Here is a 21,826-nt window from a genome sequence, read left to right as displayed (position 1 = left end):
CGCATATAGAGGGAGACATAGAGGTGTATCTCTGTTGAAGTCTCGGCGCGTCATAGAAAGGTCACACACCCATTGGCTATTGATGCGTACTGTCACACAAGAACCGCGACCTTATTGGTTGAGGCACCGTGAGCCGCGCTCTGATTGGGCGAGGTTTTCCAATTGAGTTGAGCAAGTCCCGAGTGTCACGGAGGAGCTGGCTGTGACATGTGCAGTCACGTGTGAGGAGCCGCGACCTGATTGGTCAGAGCTTCGTGTTTTGTTGTGCGCTGGCTCTGAAGCGATAGTGAAATCGCGCTACGCTTCCTGAATTAAAAATTTCGAATTAGGGGGGCTACCTTGGTTGAGTTTGTTTTGTTTATTTCTCAAGAAGAGGCTTGCTGTGTCCTGATTGGCTAGGGACACTGCAGGGTCATAGAGAGGCCGCGACCGGATTGGTCGAGACTCGGTGGGCATTCTGATTAGCTGAGCGCTGTGCAGCCACACGCTGATTGGACAAAACACTCGTGTTGATATATTTTGTTTAATTTTTTGCCGAAGATTTAGTTTTTCCACGCTATTAGTACCCAAAGCTTCGTTTTCAATTTCTAATTATTGCTAATATTTATTACAATATTAAGAAACCAGATTTTGCTATAAATTAGTGATTAATATAGCAGGTACCCTGATTAGGACAAAAATAGCAGCAAAGGTGACTTGAGTAAAGACATTGGTAATATTAAATATTACAAAATTAGGTAAAACAATTATCATTAGGATTGCAAATAAAATTATAGCATTAACAGCACTGTAAGTTAGAAAAGTCATCAAGGTCTTTGATAGCACAGCATTGTATACTAGAAAGGCCACTAAAGAAGGAATAACATCAACAGTATTGTGGTATTGTGTCACAAAACGAAATTGGTAATTTTTGATAATGATATCTAATTAATGTTTAAGGGGTCAAAGGTTATTTGCAAGCAGACATTTAAAAATGTTTTTTTTTAAGGCAAGTACATTTAGGCTTACTTTTCACAGGTATATGTTGCAGAAGGTGTGTAAGTGAAAAATATGTACATTTAAAACACATGTGATTATATGTTGATATTTATTGTTGTAAATAAATATTTTGCGTTGCTATTGTTTTTGCAAATTCATGTTTTTCCTTCCAGGTTTATAAAATTAGTGATGCAGGTAAATTAGGAAATATATTAAAATTGACCAAGTTATAAGATTTTCTATACCTGATAGAGTTAAAATTAATTAATTAATTAATTAGCAAACGCTGCAAGGCAAATTTTGAGAGAGTATTTACCAAATTATCTAAAGAAGCAGAAAATGACTTCCTTGTATAAGAAAATGAAAAAGGTTGTTGTCAAATGTGAGAGTAAATTAATGATTCCCAAATTAGCTAAATTAAATAATAAAGGTATCAGAGTAGAAAATATTGGTCAATGTAAAAATGATGTTGTAAATATTGATCAGAACAGGAATTCAAGAAGACTCCCAGAACAGATTAATGTAACCCCAAAAATACCAGATCAGATTAAAAGAGTCCCAGCTCAAACTTCTTCACAAATTGACGTGACAGAAAAGCATGATGAAATGCTTGGTACTTCTGAAATTAATATTCCTGATAATGTAAATTCATCAAATGATTTGAAACAGTCCATGAATTTTATGGAAGCAATGACAGTCGCTGTGCTTGGAAAAGATGAAATTAGTTCTACAACTTTAATGGTCCCATAAAATTCTGAAATTCAAAATTTTACTGAAAAACGTTATTCTATTGTACTTAAAATTGAACTAGTAATGATTACAAATCAGCACGAAAGAGTGATGACTCCAGTTCCAACTAGCGAGAATACTGATATTGATCTGATTGAATTGACACAATCTGATGAGTCAACATTATGGTAAAAAGAAAAGGAGATTAAAATAAATGAACTGAATGAACAGTTACAAATACAGCGACAGGTGATGATTCAGCAGAATGAGATGGCTTTATCGCCATTGCAAAATTTTGTTAATAAGGAACAGGAATACCGATCACAAGGAATAAGTGAACTTCCAGTATCCTGGAATGAATATAATGGTCTTTTAAGTGAAAACATCAAAGTAACAGATAAAATTGATCAACAGATTAAAACATTTACTCCTACAGGTTCACCTATCAGAAATGCAAAATTAACTAAAGGATTGATTGATGGCATTCAATTGGTAGAAAGGATTGCTGACGTGAAATGTGCAGCATACAAAAAGAATAATGAACATGCTTTGAGTTCACTAATACTAACTTCTGTAGTTGAAACATGTCAGGGAGTCAAAGATTTACAAGATGAAGCAACTCATGAGGAGAAAAACACATGGTTGAGAGCAGAATGTAGACAGGGAGATGAGGATGAGATTTGGACACACAGAGATGACAGAATAGTTTTACCAAACAGTATGATTGATGACATGACTAAAATGTACCATAGTTTGGAACATATTGGAAAAGATTTAATGGTCAAAATGTGTTGCCAGCAAGTGAGCAAAGTTAAGAAAACAGTTGTGGGAATGAGAACAGAATTACAGGAGAGTGATTCATTCACTGGATTACAAATGGATTTCATTGAGATGGCACTGTATGATAAACTGTGCTACATTTTTGTGATTTTCTGTTTGATTTTAAATTGGGTTGAAACATTTCAGATGCGACATAATGATGAAATTACTGTTGAAGAGTTTTCAGATGGCAGAAGACATATTAAAAACAGACTGCTCCATTGTACAGATAGACTAGAAATTTCAGGTGTTGAGGAGCAAGAGAACGGTACAATAAAAAACAGAGATGCAAAAATGAGCCTGACAATAGGTACAAAGTGGACAGTTGTCCTTCCACTTGTTTTGATGTTTCTGAGAAATATTACTGATAAAAAGACAGGTTTAAGTCCACGTGATATTATGATGGACAAGGTCATGAGACAGGCATTCATTCCAGAGAAAAGAATGATGGTTATCAATGATAGTATCAATTTGGAGTACTGCAAGAATTTATCAGATGAAATGACTTCTATGTCTAATGAAGGTGGAACTGAAGTGCAAACAAAAGAAAAAGAGCAAGCACTTGATCTGTTACCAAGTGAAAAGATCAGAAAAAAGGTTCGTCTAAAAGGAAATTGTCTAGTGCCAAGGTGGCAGAAAGGGAGGCCAGTTAGTCTTGTCACCACAAATGCAGAGAAGTGCAAAAGACTGAAGAGGTGGATTGACACTGGTCATACTTTTAGTGTAACTACACCTGAAAATCCTGATGAGGATAGTGTCATCACTGATGATTCAGATTCTGAAGAAGATCTTGAAGATCGACAAGTTGGTCGACATCTGGAGAACATGAATAGAAAACAAGCCTTGAATGAAGAAGACTTGAAAGTTGTGACTGAAGGCTCAGAAAATGATGGAGATCTGCTAGAAAAAGAAGCAGAAGAAGAATTTGATCAGATTGTGATTCAAGATCAGGAGAGTATTGAAAAGCAGAAAAGTAGCTCTGAAAGCAGGAACAAGAATTCTGAAACTGGGAAGTTGAAGGTAATTGAAGAAAAAGAAGAAAATGAATTGGCAAGTACCAGTTACAAAGATGACGTTCCTAACGGAGTGAAGCTGCCGAGTAAAGAAGTACCTGAGTCTGAAGTTCAAATTTCTGACACTGAAAAAGATGAAAGGGATGAAGATTCTGAAATAAGAAAATTCGGAAAAGGAACTTGGAGAACAGAATGTAATGTGATCAAGCAAAAGAAGAAATTATCAAGAAAAGATGATAATTGGCCAGGAGAAAATGAAGGCCTGAATTTGAAATTGGTATACAGATCAAAGGAACTGATTGATGAAATATCAAGTCAAAAAGATCCTGAAAAGCAAAATGAGGCAGGAAAGAAAATGGAAGTGATACCTGTAATGGAGGTAAATAGTCGCAGTCAGGAAAAGATTAAAGAGAATAGTGACAATGATTGAAATACTTACCTGTTAAAATTTTTTTAGGTTTTCTGTTTTTGGCATAAGGCTGAAGAATTGTGTTAGGTGACACAAGGTCGAAGAAATTATGTTAGCTGGAAAAATATAACTTGTGACATTAGGTCGAAGAAAAACTGTTAGAAGGTTTAGGGGTATATATATATATAAAAAAAAAAAAAATTTGAAAAAGGGGGGTGTAGAAATTTTTAGAAAATTTAGACATTTTAAAATTTTTGTTTTATTTTTCCTTGCAAGTTTATTTGAAATTACTTTCATGTTTTTATAAATAACAGTTTAAGATGCTTATTCATAAAGGGATATTGTAAGATGTCTCTGATATATGTGTTCCTAATAATTGATACTTTGGTTAATTTAGGTTGTAATTTTTCCTTTAGAAATTAACAAGGAGAAGTTTAAGGTCAATAGGACAAGCAAAGTTTCAGCTAGTCAAGACAAACATAGTGTAATACTGACACCTTTATTAATTATAGTCTTTGCTTATAAGAGAGAGAGATAGAACTGGAAGGGTTTTGTTAAACTGAATATGAGAGTTGTAGGCAAACTGATGAGACAAGTCTTTAGAAATACTAAAACAAGTGAAATTGAATCATGTTCATCTTAGATAAAATTTTTGCTAAAATTTTTGGATTTTGTTTGGTGATTTTAAAATCACCAGATGAGGGAGTTGATGAAGCGAGTTTCAGAAAATATTTTATTCTGACTTGTGGATCCAATTCCCTATAACATGAACTAATCAATTAATGAATTGTTGCATGATTTGTTTGATTAATCCAATCTAGATTAAGCTTGCACCACACATGAACACGCGGGAACTAATAACATGTGCTCTTGTTGCATTTGCAAATCTGTTTTGTAACACATGACTAATATTGTTTTGTTTGTCATGTCTGTCCTATTGTCTTTGTCACTATTAATATGCGGCTGATCATTCAAGGCATGTGCTTCATTATATGTGCTTACATGTTTGTCCTATGTTGTGATTTGTCTGTCTGTGAAACATTTAATCATCTTTTAATTCTTTCAGATTCATAAAGCTGGAGTATGTGAAGAATGGTAGATATTTTATGTGCTGCTTTAATTGTTTGCTTCTGCTAGTTGTCATTTATTAATGGGTTAAATACTAGCAGGGAAGGGTGGGTAACAGAAGGGTTTGTTTTACCTGAATTAATCACTCTTTTTGTGTTTGTTTAATTATTAGCCTGAATGTGGTTTGAGGCCTAGCCTTAGTTCTGATCTGAAGAAAAGCTGGTCGGCCTGTACGTGAGCAGAGTTGGAGCCAAGTGCAGTCATCTTGGAAACTTTCCATGGAACTTTACTTTTGCACAACCTTTGAAAAAGACTGTGGCTCTAACAAAAGAGACTTATTCATGAACTGCTCTGGATGTTCTTTTCTCAAGGCCGATGAAATGGCAGGGATGATTTTTGCCGAGCTCTGGTGGAAGTCAGAGAAGCAACTTTTTAAATTGTTGCAAAGACACTCGGAAGCTGATGTCACTCTATGTCAATGAACAATAGTATGGTGACGCTTACACCCTGGACGTGGTGATTTTGGTGGTCTGACAGACAGCAACCAATCAGAGTGCTGAACTTTTAGAAAGAATTACATTTTAGTTAGATTAGCAAGCAAATAGGGTATAAAAATTGGCCTCTTGAAGGGATCGGGGCTGACTGTTTCCTGAGGGCGAAGTGCTGTTCGATTTTCCATGGACTTGTAAGCATTCAACTGTTTATTCATTATTTTCCTTTTCAGGTCAGAAAGCTAACTTAGGGTTTAGGGCCATGTTTTCTTTAAATTCATTATTTCATACAATGTTGAACTGCCAGATTTTGAGCCAATGATTAATGCAATAAAACTTACTTAATAAAAATAAATGTTGATATTAATAAAGAGCTAATTGAATTTATATAATTTTGAAAAATTTAAAATAAACTTTTAAATTTGACAAGCTGGTCTTGTTTATTGAAAAAAGTTTAATAACAACATATCAGATCCATTTTCCTCATGTTTCAGCTGCTCTGTTGTTTCTTATGGGCCTGGTTTTGATTGGTAAGTATGGTAGTAGATTGTGACATCATTTATAAAGAATTTCTGTTGGAGCGCTGGAACAGCTGCATCCCTAGCGACTCCACTGTCTTGACCCAAAAGGAGGGTCGTCATTATACCGTGACTGCACAAAACACTTCCAGATGGACGACCAACTCTGTTGGGTGTTTTCGAGCAAAAAAGAGTAAGGATGTGCAGAAACGGACCATCTCCAGATGGATCATGCTTCACATTTAAATCTGCTACGTGTTGGGCAAAAAGCAAACACCTGAGGGTTTGCGTGCTCATTCCACCAGAGCCAAGGCTGCAATCACTGCACAACCACAGAGAAGTCTATCAGATACTTAATATTTTCAGCCCCAAATAATCTATCTATGGTACCTACTTTATCTTCCTGCTTTTCAGGACAATGTTTTAAAGCTTTACAGCCTATATGTTTCACAGTTCAGGTTGGCTGGTCAGAGATTAGTCTATCCTCACAAACATACTAATACATTATATATTTTAAATTTGCACACTCCTGATGTTGTATGTGGCTTCTCATAAAAAGCTATCTAGAACCCATGCTAGCCTGCTTCAGAACCATTTATAAATTTGTGTCCACCACCGAAAGACCAAATTAGTAGAACAAATGCATCTTTACCTTGTTCCTAACAATTTGTGCTGAGTTTCCCTCTACCTCATTGTGATGCAACAAACACCATTCAAACCAGATAACTACACGAGGACCCTTTACTAAAAAACACCTTTTAAGTCTTCATTTTTTCCACAAGTGAATAAGAAGCAGGATACTTAAGCAGAAATGAGCATCACATAACCACCATTGCATCCTTAGGGTATCTTGTACAAAATAGGGCTGGAACAGGAATTGCACTGGTTCCGAATTGTAATCTATGAGTAAATGAATACTATAACCATAGACAAAGTTATCTACTGAAGAACACATTACTTACCTCTAGTAAATCTCTTTCTACTAGATACTCTAACTGTAGATACCTCCCCCTGTGAAAAGCCCTATTTGCCAAACTGGATCCGGAGATTTTCCCCAGCAATTTTCTTGCACGCCAGTTGGTGGCGTTGTGCAGCTCTGCATCAACTCCATCCCACCCCAGAAATGAGCCGGAGTCATATATTGATGCCAATCCCTGTGTGCGGACATAATTGTTTCTTGACTCTGTCCACGCTGTTGGATGCAGAGCCAATACTGATCAGAGTAAACAGTGTGCAGATCTGTAATCTTTTTAGGTGGAAAAGGAGTGCATTCCGTAAAGCAGGGAGGTGGGTGGGGCAGTGAGGAATCTGTGGTTAGAATATACATCCGAAAGAGTGTTACCAAAGGTAAGTAACTTGATCTGATTGATACTTCTAACTGCATATTTTTTACCTTCTGAACAGAAACCAAAGCTAGTACCTTGTACTCTGGTGGGTCTGTGGGATGACTCATGCAGTACCACATGGCTGTTGTGTTGTCCATAAAGGACTGCACCTGTTCCCCACTTAAAGGACAGAAGGAAGACTTTTAGTGACCAGCAAATTGCCCTCCGCCTCTAACAAACTGATGTGAGCCAGGTCTCTGTCAGAGATGAGAGTCCTCGGACCTTCACCTCTATCGGGTGGCCTGCCCAACCAAGTAACAATGCATCAGTCATAACGCCAGATCTGGGTGGGTTAGGAAGAAGGGTCTCCCAATGCAGTCTAGCAACTACCAATGCAAAATGTTTTGCAATCTTCTCTGATACCTGGATGGAATCCAACAGGTTCCCTTGGTGTTGACCTCACTGAGGCTTCAGATTATAGTGCAGAGCCGACATGTGCCACCCGGCCTGGTCCACTGGCAGGATGGAGGAAGCCAAGAGGTCAAAAAGTCTTGCAGCCACTCTTGCTGAGACCTAAGCCAAAGGCTGGAACATCGGAATGTACCAGACTCATCGAGGTGGAGGGAAGGCTCAAAACTGCTCTGTTTCAAGAGTAGACACAATGAAGTTCATCCTCTGTGAAGGAGTCATGTGTGACTTCAGCACTTTGTTCAAAAACCCCAAGGAGTTTCAGGAGGTTTGCCATCATCTGAAGGGGGTCTATGACTGACTGAGGCTGCCTTTAACAGTCACTGCTGGAGGTATAGGAAGACTGGTATTAAAAATCTTAAAAGATCAGCAACCACAACTACCACTTTTGTTAATACCATAGAAGCCCTGGTGAGGAAGAATGGGAGCACAGAGAACTGAAAATGCTAGTGGCCCAATTGGAACTGCAGGTGATGCCTGTGGGACTTAGGGGAAATGCAAATAATCATCCAGCAAATTCAACACCATCATCCAGTCATCTGTTTTGAGGCCAGATAGAACAGTAAGTCTTATGAACTTGTCTTTTATGAGGAAGAATTTCAGAGTTTGATGGTCTAAAATATCATGAAGTCCTTTGGAACCAAAAAATAACAGGAGTAACATCCAGTCCGTATTTCGCATTGCCTGCACCCTCTCGATGGCACCCTTGTCCAAAAAAGCCTAGATTTTCCTTTGGGGGCGGACACGTGGTCCTCTGAAAGTCGCTGTGGTGTAGGTGGCATATGAGGAGAGGTGGATGGGAAAGGTAAGGAGCATCCATCCTAGACAATTTGAAGCACCCATCTGTCCAATATGATTTTTTGCCATCCGTAGAGGTAATGTCCTATTCTGTCTCCAAAAGGGTTACAATGTGCTGCAGAGGAAAAGCTAAAGGGGCTAGGAAGTAGCAGCAGGGTGCGGGAGGCCTGGGAGCCTGGCCATTGTCGGCCAGATCCCGACCTCTGTCTCAAAAGGATTGAGAGGTCTGTTGGTGCAGAGGCATGCCTTGGCGTTGCATCTACTGGATGCCCCTTCCGTCGCCTCGGAAAGGGTGACACTGATGGGGATACTGCCGCATGAGCGCTGAAAGGCCAAGGAAGTACGCTATGGTCCTGCATTCCAGGGCCGAATTTGCTTTCTATCTGAAGAGGTGTACCATCAAATGTGATGGCCATCAGTGATACCAAGACATAACTGCAGTGAGCCCATAGATCTCATATCAGTGTGGTGGCGAAACACCAGGCTAGTATAGACTGCCCTCCCAAGGAATTGGTGGTGCTCAACCCTGATCTGATAACATACTTCACACCATTTTGCCCATCTGGAATGATCCGAGTCAAAATGGTTTGAATCTTACCTTGGACCAGGGGTAACATTTTCAGTACCATCTCCCATAAGGCGTGCGAGTAACATCCTAAGAGGCAAGTGGAGCTGACTAGTCGGAGTGAAAGGATAGAAGATGAGAACATCCACTTTCCAAAGTCCTCCATGTGTTTGGACTTCCAATCTTATGGCAAGGTAGGGAAAGACTTCAGGTTCAACCTGCTTGTAAAGCTTGCTTCACAAGACTCTCTGGATGAGGAAAGGTGGGTCCACTAGAGTATGTAGGTGCTCCTGGCAATTTGTTTATTTACAGCCAGGCAAGATCCAGATTTGGACCAAGACCGTATGAAAGTGTCCGTAAGAGCCTCATTGAACGGAAGGAGAGGCTCAGAAGAAGTCTGCCCAGATGGCAGGACTTCTGAGAGAACATTCAGAGAACATTCATGTTTACCACTGCAGTTGGAGGACGAGGACTTCTGCAGCCCTCCTCATGACCATGGCAAAAAATGCAGACTCCAATGTGGAAGGGCCAAGTGGAGAGTTTACACTAGTGTCAGGGGACATGTATTGCCCACTGGCATCTTGAAGGTCCAGAAAGGAAAATGTTACTTACCCTGTAAGCATCCTTTCGTGGCATATAGTGCAGCAGTCACATGTTGCACATCCTCCTGCCATCTAGTGTTGGGCTTGAACATAGGCAACTTGTTTTTCTTCGAAGAAGTCTACAATTCACGACTTACATTGACTCCGCCTATTAATGGTAATATACATGAGTAGCGACTCCACTGTTAGATTATTTTTGCCACATGGCATGTGAGGCTGAAAATGGAGACACAGAAGAATGATATGATATACTATATATATAGCGCACAGCTACTCCAGGGAGTGTCCCAGCACAGTACAAGCTGAAAGTCAGAGAAGAAACAAGCTAGGTCTGCCAAATAGAATACAGGTTTCCAGTTTTTGTTTTTAAAAGCTCTAGATCACTTATAGAGTGCAATTCCAAGGGGAGCTGATTCCAGACCGCTGCACCCAAAAAAATCAAGTAATCTACCTCCATGCAGAGAAAGAAAAAAGAAGGCGGCACCTGCAACAACCTGCGGTTTTCAGGGCCAATGGTGAGTGCCTGTGAATCTACAGCACTATACCACAAACAGATGTTAACATGGTAATTAACATTTTATATTCATGGCATGCTGTGCATAGACTGTGTAGCAGTTCTATTATAAGCAGTGGCTAGCCGGAGGATTTTGCATAAGACTGCAAACGTGTACGGAGTAAAGCATGGCCAACATTAGCTTGTTGACGTACCAAGATATGTACACAGTAGTGTTTGGTGGAAGTGCGTGGAGTGGGGATGGGAGCTGCCTTACAAATGTCAGCAGTAGGGATGCTACCCAAGAAAGCTACAGAGGATCCCTTTTTGTGGGTCTGGAATGCGTTGGCAAAGGCCTCTTGGCTATTGCGCAACAGGATTGGCTGCATTTGATGAGCCACCAGGCTATGCTTGCTAAGGAGAGTGTGTGGCCCTTGTGTGGTCTGGTGAGAAACACACAGCTGTTGTGCTTTACGAAAAGGTTTTGTCCAATCAATGTAATACATGGGGACTCTCTTGACATCAAATATGTGTAGAGCCCTCTCTGCCACTGAATCGGAGTGAGGGAAGAACACAGGTAGTTCTACAGTTTGAGGTTTAACAAAGAGACTATTTAGGGAGGAATTTGGGGCTTATTCTAAAGACTATTATATCCATATGAACCTGAGAGAAAGGTTCCTCAAAGGTTAGAGTCTGAAGCTCACTTACAAGCCGGAGGGAAGTGGCGGCTACTAGGAGGGCTACTTTCTACGAAGGAAACTGTAAAGGGCATGTCTGAAGTGTACTGAAAAGAGGGCCCATGAGCCTTGTGAGTACAATGTTGATGTTCCTCATGGGAGCAAGTGGTACCCTGGTTAGAATGACTCGAGTCCTTCCATGAAGGACTTAATAACTGGAACCCTAAAAAATAAAGTGTATCCCCTATTCTGAAGATAAGCAGTAACTGCTGCTAGATGAGGTCTGATGGATGTATACTCGAGACCTCACTTCTGCAAGTAAAACAGATAACGTCTTGGGGAGCTGCCATGAGAGGGCTGAAGTGCTTTGCAAGGCAGTAGCGGACAAACCTCTTCATTTGTCTGCACAGCAGGCCTGCATTGTAGGTCTGCGTGCCATATTTAGGAAGGTCATTCAGGAAGGTTGAGGTATCAAAACTCTAGGACCTCAGAAGCCAAATGACAAGATTAAGCAGTCTGAGGTAAGAGTGTCTGACTGTGCCCTGGTTCTGCATTAGAAGGTCTTTCTGGATGGGCATCTTCTCATAGGGCACTAGAGATAACTCGAGAAGGGTTGTGAACCACGGCTGTCCTGCCACAGTGGAAGTCACCAGGATGAGAGAGAGGGATGTTTGCCTAAGCTGCCAAACCGTGAATGGAAGAAATTGGAGAGGCGGAAAAGGATAGGAAAAACATCACAGACCAGTTTGTCAATAGTGCATTGCCCAGGGGTTGTGAGTACCAGGAGGTCAAGCATGGGCATTTGGCATTCTCAACGGTGGTGAAGAAGTCTACATCCGGATAGCCCCAACAGCAGAAGTATGGGTGAAGGGCTTGCGGGTGGAGTTCCCCCTAGTGGACATTTGCTGCATCCTGCTGAGCAGGTCAGCAAAGTCATTGCCCACTCCAAGTATTCCGCCAGAAGATGGACGCACTGATGGAGTGCCCACCGCCAAATGCGCAGTACTATTACTGATAACTTAAGAGTGTTGTTGTTCCCACCAGTTTCTGAAGGAAGTACAGGTCAGTCATATTGTCTGCATGGCTAAGGACTACCTTGTGCTGAATGCAGAAGAAGAAAGCCTTGAGTACTAATTGAACTGCAGGAGCTCCAGTGGTTGGTTTGGCCAACGTGGCGTGATGTCATACTTAAAGGAGAGGTCTTCTTCAGTAGAACCTTGACATTCATGGGGTCTCTGGTTTCAGGGTCTGAGTGGGAACTGGTCTTGGGACTGAAATGCAGAAGATGGTTGGCCAAAGGTACTGGACGTGGTTCTTGTTCAGCATCCCGGTTCCTGAAGAGATCGGGGTTGTCGCCCCCTTCCGGCTGCACCATGGGTCAATGAGCAAAGCGTTGGTCTAGGTGATAACACAGTGTCTTTTTTTGAACAGTGAGGCAAGTGTAGCAGGAGTCCTTTTTATGGTCCAGAGACAGACAGATGTTACACACTTGGTGGAGGTCTGTCCAGGGATCAACATTGGACAGTTCTAAAATGGAGTCCTTTCTATTATTGATTGAACATTTTCGGCTCAGAAGACGATAGAGTAGGCCTCAAAGGGGGCAACGCCCTGCACAGGGCATCAAAGAGATCCCTGTTTTTGAGACGGGATAGCGTGACGGTTCTGAAAAGGCAATTTGCACAATTGTTTTACCAATGGGACTAGAGAATCCAAATGGGCCTAAAAAAGATCACCATGAGGCATTACTCTGTAGCTTGGTAGACGCAGCAGAACGAGACGGTGGAGAAAAAACAATCTAGTAATGAAGCCAATGTGCATGTGCATTACCAGTAGTATGTGGAGTCACTATACCTTGTAACTCAAAAATGTCTTGGAAAATAAAAAAAAAAGTTGCAAAAGTTCGAGCCCAACAGATGGAAGGAGTATACACAGCATGTGTATCTACAGCTAAAAATACCACAAACCAATTTCTCCTTTTCGTAAAGATGGGAATAGTCATTCCAGTTACAACTATCATGGGGTTCTGGATCTGAAAAATGTGATGCTAGTGGCAATTGCCCATCCCAATCTGAATGGGGCTGTATAGGCCGCCTGAGATGGTGGATTAGCTAAAGAGTATGAAAAGGCACTTGGTTCTTCGGCTGGTGCAGATGCACTCAAAACTGACAAGGATCTTGCTGGCGGGTGAGTAGTGGGGATAGGTGGACGCGGAGTCAGTGGGGTTAAGTGGTGCAGTTGTGGATGAATCCATCAGAGGTAGTCCGACTGGAGTCCTGCTTGGATCGTTGGGGCACATCTGTGCACCAGAAAAGGCCGGTGAGGTGCCAAATGTGCAATATTTATTTATAATTTATTTAGAACTCAAAGGAGGCTTGTACCTGTTGAAGTGTCGCCAATGTAAAAACACAGGAACTACCGGTCTACAAACAGTGAGACAAAAAATGGCAGAGAAACTACAGTGTCTGGATCAGAACAAACACACACTCACGGAGTAAAAAGGAATCCCATCAGCCCACCACAGTGGCAGAGCATCATCATCTGGGATTAACTGGGGGTTGCATGAATGGTGCAGCCCACACCAGTTGGTGGAGAAGCTGCCCTGAATTCATACCCAGCGATCGATACAGCCACAGTTAAGTTGCAATCAGTGGTTGGGAGAAGGACCCAACACTCACCCGCATAGCAGCACCAACAGGGGGGGACCGTGGTTACGAATACGACATTCACAGCGTTCCCATGGACTACAACATCCGTGTTCATCTGACGTGTTTTCGCAGGAGGAAGCGGACCAGAGGCACGACCCGGAAGTTCCACCCCCACAACCCGGAAGAGACGAGCGCGAACCAATAACATGCGCGCAGGGTCAAAGGGAGCAGCAGAGAGTTGGCGCGAATGAAGGAGCAGGACGCCGGAGTGAAGACGAAGAAGAGAGAGAAGACGCGGGACCCGTGGGTGACAGAGAAGACGCGGGACCCGGTGCAGAGGACGCCGGAACGCCAGGGAATCCAGAAGACGCAGAGGAAAGCTGGTCGGAGGACTGGTGGTGCCCGGAGGATGCTAGAAAGCGGCCGTAACTCAAGGAGAGTTACGGCAGAGCCGGTGAGTGCAAGCGGCTCGGGTTCACACAGAGGGAGGAGGGAGGAAGAAAGCCGATAAGAAGGGGAGGGACAGGGTACGAACTGTGATTAACTAGTCTTTGCTTGCTGAAGGAAGCGGGAGGGACATCACGGTTGGAATAATATGGAATAAAATGGAATAATTGGATGCTTATACCGATATTGTACCTGAATACCAAGTGTATGATATATACTGGGCGTCGATCGCTGCACGGTTTTGGCACTCTATTTCTTCTTCCTTAGGCACATAAGGTTTTACCACCATTGGGTCTTTCTTTCTGACCCACTTTTAGGGGAACTCTTTTTATTCTAATTCTCATAAGTCTCTAAGATTTCTATACAGACCGGACAGTTTAAACAAGAGCACAACGGTGTGGTGAAGGGATAACCTATCCTAATCTTAAGGATACCATTCTGACGGTTCCCCTATTGTCTCTTTTATCCTTCTATGAGCCTCCGGGGAGACCATCTCGGTCCAGAGGAGCCAGAGAGCAAGAATCCACCTTTGCCCACATCAACTCCCTCCAGTTCATCCCAGGAATCATCGGAAGAAGAAGAGCAACCACTAGGACATCCTTTACCATCACTTCCATCTGACCCTATACTCAATAAACCACTTCTTATTAAACCTCTATTGCAGCCTCCACGCCTGTTTATCAGACCTGCGCTCCCACAGTGGTGCTGATGATTTGCAGTGCAAAAAGGTGAAGGATGTGCAAAAGTTAAAATTGACTACTAAGACACTTCAATAACTTTAATAGGCGCTATCCTAGTGTCAAATCTAAAAAACAAAGTGCTGATAGTTTGAAAAAATAACTATCATTAGCGATAGATTGGCAAGTCTACATGTTTCAGCCAAGAAGGTATTAAACCAGGCTTTCGTCAGGACCAATATGCTACTGCAAATGTAATAGAAACTGTGCAAAAACAAATAGTACAACTAAACAATTGGTGTGATACACCCTACCAGTTCCTGTGAGTCGTAAATGGTTGTCGGATATCACAGGAATTTGGAGTTCATTCCTAAAAAAGCAAAAATTGATAGTGAACAATTTCAAATGTGTTCCAGAAAACATAGCAACTATCACTCAATGTCTCATCTTTTAATACTGGCAATAATGTCCAATATACCGCTCTATTGTAGCTAAAGTGGTCATACACTAGTAAATTTAGGAAATGTGTACTTACCCATCTTTGTGTGGGAGTACTCCTCACCTCACCTGGCAACTGCTCAGTGAATGAGGCCCGCTCTGTATTGTGGGTAAACTTATAAGTCACAAACAGAGTAAGTATCTCTGTATGCCAGTCTCCCATCTTACACACCAAAAACCTTGTCGCTAAAAAACAATACTGACCATGGCCTCCTTCCAAGACCCCTCAAAACTAGATAAACATTAAAAGAAATGTCTATAAAGGAACAGATTGTATGTCCTAACAAGCCATCTTATCATTCTATATCAAAATGATGTAAATATTATTGATAATAATCCATATGTCGTGACTGCTAAACCACAAGATGCATGTTTGTTTCGCGCTCTCGTCATGTAAGTAGTTTGGCCAAAGAGCCCTTAGAACCATAAAACCAAGAACAAACAAGAACACAGAACCGCCCCTCTTAAGTAAAAACGGAACTGTACAAGTTAGAAAACCTTCGATCAGACCCGCCTTCCTCCTCACATGTCCGTCGGTACCCCAGGCTTAACCGAGCCAAAGGGGAGGTAATCGAACAGGCAGGAGTCGTCCAGTTAAATCCACTTACTGAGAAGTGATCATTGGGCCCGCATGGTCACATGGTGGTCATTGCAACTACCGAAACGGCAGTCGCAACGGTCGCGGCTTGTTGAATTGAGGGACCCGGGCGACATCATCACTTCCTGGTTCCTTCTGCGCATGTGTGCAGAGCGCGGCGCAGTCATTGATCATCCCGCCCTAAGACTCTAGGGAATGTGAAGACAGGTGAGGAGGAAGGCGGGTCTTACATGACGAGAGCGTGAAACAAACATACATCTTGTGGTTTAGCAGTCACGAAATATGGATTATGATCAATAATATTTACATCGTTTTGATATAGAATGATAAGAAGGCTTGTTAGGACATATGATCTGGTCCTTTATAGACATTTCTTTTAACGTTTATCTAGTTTTGAGGTGCCTTGGAAGGAGGCCATGGTCAGTATGGTTATTTTAGCGACAAGGTTTTTGGTGTGTAAGATGGGAGACTGGCATACAGAGATACTCACTCTGTTTGAGACTTATGTGTTTACCCACAATACAGAGCGGGGCCTCATTCACTGAGCAGTTGCCAGGTGAGGTGAGGAGTACTCCCACACAAAGATGGGGAAGTAGAAATTTCCTAAATTTACTAGTTTATGACCACTTTAGCTACAATAGAGCAGTATATTGGACATTATTGCCAGTATTAAAAGATGAGACACTGAGTGATAGAGTTGCTATGTTTTCAGGATCACATTTGAAATTGTTCACTATCAATATTTGCTTTTTTAGGAATGAACTCTAAATTCCTGTGATATCCGACAACCATTTACGACTCGCAGGACTTGGTAGGGTATATCACACCAATTGTTTAGTTGTTCTATTTGTTTTTGCACAGTTTTATTACATTTGCAGTAGCGTAGTAGTATATTGGTCCTGACGAAAGCCTGGTTTAATGATACCTTCTTGCCTGAAACATATAGACCTGCCAATCTATCGATAATGATAGTTATTATTTCAAACTATCAACACTTTGTTTTTAGATTTGACACTAGGATAGCACCTATTAAAGTTACTGAAGTGTCTTAGTAGTCAATTTAAACTTTTGCACATCTTTCACCTTTTTGCACTGCAAATAATCAACACCACTGATTGCAACTTAACTGTGGCTGTATCGATCGCTGGGTATGAATTTAGTGCAACTTCTCCACCAACTGGTGTGGGCTGCACCATTCATGCAACCAACAGTTAATCCCAGACGATGATGCTCTGCCACTGTGGTGGGCTGATGGGATTCCTTTTCACTCCGTGAGTGTGTGTTTGTTCTGATCCAGTCACTGTAGTTTCTCTGCCATTTTTTGTCTTACTGTTTGTAGACCGGTAGTTCCTTTGTGTTTTTTCAGTCGTAGTATGGGGACAGGACACTGCCTAGTCTTTAAATATTGACTCCCTCGGACCCCCTTTTGTCAAAGAATTTGTGTATGTGTCGCCAATGTACCCAGGAACTCTTGTTGCAATGAGAAGAGCTGAGCGATCGGCTTCATGGAGGGAGACCAGTATCTAGATCCGGAGGAATCGAGACATCCATGTGACTTTTCTTGGTAAGAGTACCTGGGAGAAGGTGATTACGTTTAGACTCATGTTTTTGCTTGGAATTCAACTGATGAACTTTAGTAGGAAAAGGACCTCTTTCAATGACAGCCTCGGGATCAAAAACGTGCTTGTTTCTGCTACCAGGAGTGATACCGGCACCTATAAGCTTTCTCACTGTGTTCAAAGACAGACAGCGTGGCGTCATTGTTTTGGGTGGCTTCAGGTTAATTCTAATGCAGTCACATAACTCCTGTCAGGTGGGGAACCTAAACACCAGAGACATATTTAGTGGGGGGATCTGCCACCATCATCTACTTATGTCGGTACTTGGAAGGTTTGAAGCCTGTAGTTTTAGAGGGAAACATGTACCTTGCAAATTGTATAAAGTTTTGCAAAAATAAGTTTTGTCAAAAGACAGAAAACAAGGGAGTGAGCACTGAACCCACGCCAAAAGGTGAGCAAAGACAGGAATGAAGATCAGCACACTGGGGTAGCGGCTATAGGGGAGCTGCATGATGCCACCTAATGGCACATCATGGATTTGCTGACAAAAATCTCTGGATCCAGATCAGTGCCTGCCAGTAGTCATAAGGTGTGGAATCCACAGTTATAAATATCAATCAGAAATGTTTTTGCAAATGTGAGTGCCACCAGCTGTTCCGTGCTACTTCCCCAACGTTTTTTTTCTTCCAATGTGGTAGGAGGGCCACTCCTCTTTGGGCCTTAATTACCCAATATTTTTGTCAAATCACTTTAACAAAGGTAGGCTGTAAGAATGTATGCCCAATAAATAAAAATGCCTTTGTAAATTTTTCCCATACAGGTCTCCTTCTTCAATAAATAAACTAGAATCACTTAGAAAAAAAACACAGGAGTAGAAGTAAGTGGTGCATTCAGTCACAAGAGAGGAATGTTCATGCAGTGAAAGTGGCTGCAGTTTTGAGAAGGAGAACAGGAGAGACAGCAAACAAAGCAGAGAATTAGTGTAAACCTGCCTGGAAGAGTAGAGTGAAGATGCAAGATGAAGAGGAAGGCAAGTGAGCTAGAGCTCCTCGGTCTCTGCTGCCTCAGAGAGCTTGGCTACCACTCGGGTCAGGGCCCTGTTCTCCGTCAGCAGCTGCTCGTTCATCTGCCGCAGTGCCTGAATCTGTTTCAACTGATGAAGATTCTGCGGAGGGTGAGGCATGGAGAGGAAGGATGGACAGACAGAGGGATGAGAGAAAACAGGTAGAAGACAGTGAAAGACCAAGGAAAGGAAAGTGGGAGACGCAAAAGTGAATTAGTATTCAGGCACAGTCATAACAAGAACATCATTTAGTAGAAAGTGCAGGAAGAAAAAGTAGGACCATGGTCAGAAGAGCACTTGCCTACAAATTAAAAAGCCATTCGTTTTTAGACCCTACTTAATTAATCGGGAGGCCACACAGATAACATCGAGGAACACACAATTCCACACCTTGTAAGCAAAACACATTTTATTTGCATTACATAGCGACTAACCAACCGATTATGATTCAAAGAGGTGCTTGGGATTCTGGGAGCTAGGGTTCTAGCTCAGTGTAGTGACTTAGTGCTGACCATCTTCAAATAATACGCAGCAGTGGCTTCGGAGGAGAAAACTGTTTGAATATGATTCTTTGAGCAATACGTGAAACAACTGTTTACAAATAATGTATCTTAAAGTAAGCATGCTACAGAGAACACACCCCACAACTGCTCTGTAATTTGCAGTTTTAAGGTTCAGGACATTGCTTTTTTTGCTGATCCATATTTTATGATTGTAAAAGTAGTGAGTTAGTAGATCAGAACTGATCAGTGAATTAAGCAGTTCACATTCACCTTTACATTTTATATGTTGGGAAACAAGTCGATCAGTGTAAAACAAGAGTGACATAAAACAGGAGGTAGGCTACCTCTGAAGAGCCCGTTATTTGACAAAAAAATATTGGAACACAAAGTAGTCAGCCTTTCCAAATTCCATCAACAGTCTATTTTGATTACAAATGTCAGCAGAGGGTTGATTTTGAATTTAGGGGTGCTCTGTAAGGTTGCTTATTAATGCCATGAAACCCCTTCAAAAAGAATAATCAAAGTATGGAACGGTGACTGGGTGAAAGTTTAAAATGGAGTTTACTCTGTGAGTCAAACTGGAGGAGAGCTAAAGGGTATTTTACAGAAATGTTATTAGGTGGCAATCATATTGATTCTCTTTAGAGATGGAAAGGTCCTCTGTGGGAGGCTCCATGAAAAAGCTTTGGCAGCCAATAGGTCTGGTCATTGTTAGTTATGGTGTTTCTTCATTTACTGGGGAGTTTTTGCGTCAATGTGTGGCTGGTTGAGTGGGTAAATGTGAGAATAAGTAAAGGGTTGGAGAAACGTTGCCGCACGTGAATGGATGAACAAGTGAATGGCAGAGTGCATGGCCAGATGAGCACTTGCATCAATATTTGAATGTGTCTCGGAATGGATGGCTAAATTAATTGGTAGTAAATGAATGGCTTAATGAGCTTGCATGGATGGACACAGACAGGTTACAACAGTCGTACAAGCTGTGGAATCAGAGAGCAGTAAAGCTTAAGATATCCACAGGTAGGCATCCTCTAAAACAGAACTCTTTAAACTGTGGGACATGCCCCTGAATGGGGCATCCATTCCTGTCAGGGGGTGCTCAGACCAAAAGTAAAATTTAGTATGTTGTTGGGGGACAAAGACAATCAAAATACAGGAAAACAATTGATGTCAATGAAAGAAAACAGAGTAGGATATAGCCACACTGTAATGGGCCATCAGTAACTTTGTCAATCATTTCCTTGCCAGGAGAAGGTGTCAACGGAGTAAGGCTGCAAATACTCATCAAATAATTCTCCCCAATTTCTGATAAAAGGAAAACATAAGGGCACTAGTAAGGATACCAAATTGCCAATAAAGTGTTGGCAATAGCATATATGTGACTTTTTTTAAAGGAATAGCTAAACTTAACTGAAATGTTTGAATACTGTAAGGTCTCAAGTCGGCCTCATTTCTAGTGAAACAACTTCAGGCAGCTCTGGCATTTTAGGTACAGTGCATTATAGTTTCACATTTAACAATGTTATGATCGGCTCACAAATTCCAGCATGCAATGCGCTTTGGGCTTAAATGCCATTCATTACTCGCTGGAGTTTTAACATGGCATAGAGCCCTCTTGGTCTGATAATGTGGGAAAATAAAAAAGGAATAAGATCTATAATTTTTTTGTCAAAATTTCTTCGATACTCATATTTTGGCTGCCTCAGTTACAACGTTTTCAAATTTGCATGTAGTATTTATTGTAAGAAAAAGTAACATACAAGATTGCATAACATTTCTTCTTCATATTTCTCTTTTCCCGGTGATCTTAATTGACATGTTTGGCATGCTTACTATGTTTAACTCCACATGGATTTATTGTGAAAAATACTAAGGCGAATTAGCTTTTTTGCATTTGTTAGAGGCCCATTATTTTTTTTAGCTTCCTTGTATTATTTAATATTTACAGAATACATGTGAAAAAATACATTACATTCTGGGGGTCCAAATAATAATAATATATATTTTATTTTAACCTAAGTGGTCGCAGCATTAAAAAGTTTGGCGACTATTGCATTAAAACTAAACACAAAAGATGCTACTGTGCCAGGGCACGTGGGAATCCATCACAATGTCTAAATAGTTATCCGCACAGTAACAATTTATTATTTACCAAATATCATCCCAACTACCTCAGCAATAGTGACCTACACATCTGCACGCATTAAAGAGAGCCTTTTTGCTTACCAACTGCTTTTCTTAAGCCAGACAGTAAAAGCAAAAAGCTATTCACTATTTCAACTATCAAAAATAATACACGTTTTAGAAACCGAGACAGGTAACACCAATGAACTCTTAAATATATTTAGTTGCAAGAGTGGTTGAAATTCTCACGTCAGTGTGAGGCAACAGCTCTTCATAAATACTTATGCACGCATATAGTGATGGAATTCATGTGTAAGAGCAAAGCTTGCATTGCTGTTTTCCAGTATGCGTGTAAAATAGGTTTGTTAAATCTATCGTTGTGCATATTATATCCGGTTAAGAACATGTGGACAGCTCTTAAATGTGATTATTCTGCTGGGTATTTGACTGGGACCTTGCAGTGCTCTTACCTAGGATTTTCCTGTGCTTTCTGTGTGGAGGAATCTTGCAGTCTACTTAAAATCTGATTATGCGTGAAAAGACCCATTAGTTTGGCTGCACAAGTGGATGCAAGCCAGTAATGACACATGTGCAAAATAAATCAACAATCAAAGTAAAAACAAAAAAAAGTATTTAATGTGCTAAGGGGTGTACTTTTTCACTGCTGCTGCATGACTTCATGTTATTTTGTTCAGATACATGGCAAGGCCTTGAAGCACAAGTTACTTACCTTTGGTAACGCCATAACTGGTAGAGACT

General features: G+C 41.2%; 1 protein-coding gene across 6 annotated transcripts in view; it reads right to left on the bottom strand.

Annotated features, from left to right (window-relative positions):
* PPP1R12B (protein phosphatase 1 regulatory subunit 12B) overlaps positions 1–21,826 on the bottom strand; it is a 916,156-nt gene that overhangs the window by 50,891 nt on the left and 843,439 nt on the right. For 3 of the 6 annotated variants that reach the window (XM_078644172.1, XM_078644175.1, XM_078644173.1), the window contains one exon: positions 18,370–18,542. The exons of the other annotated variants lie outside the window; for them this stretch is intronic. In XM_078644172.1, the coding sequence (XP_078500298.1) occupies positions 18,417–18,542 (126 nt within the window). In that variant the 3' untranslated portion in view covers positions 18,370–18,416. The remainder of the gene's footprint in view (positions 1–18,369; positions 18,543–21,826) is intronic. 6 annotated transcript variants of the gene reach the window in all.

The sequence above is a fragment of the Lissotriton helveticus genome, chromosome 5_1 (genome assembly GCF_964261635.1).
Source record: "Lissotriton helveticus chromosome 5_1, aLisHel1.1, whole genome shotgun sequence".
Classification (NCBI taxonomy): Eukaryota; Metazoa; Chordata; class Amphibia; order Caudata; family Salamandridae; genus Lissotriton; species Lissotriton helveticus.
Note: the sequence above shows the minus strand (reverse complement) of the source record. Positions and strands in the feature narration are given on the sequence as shown.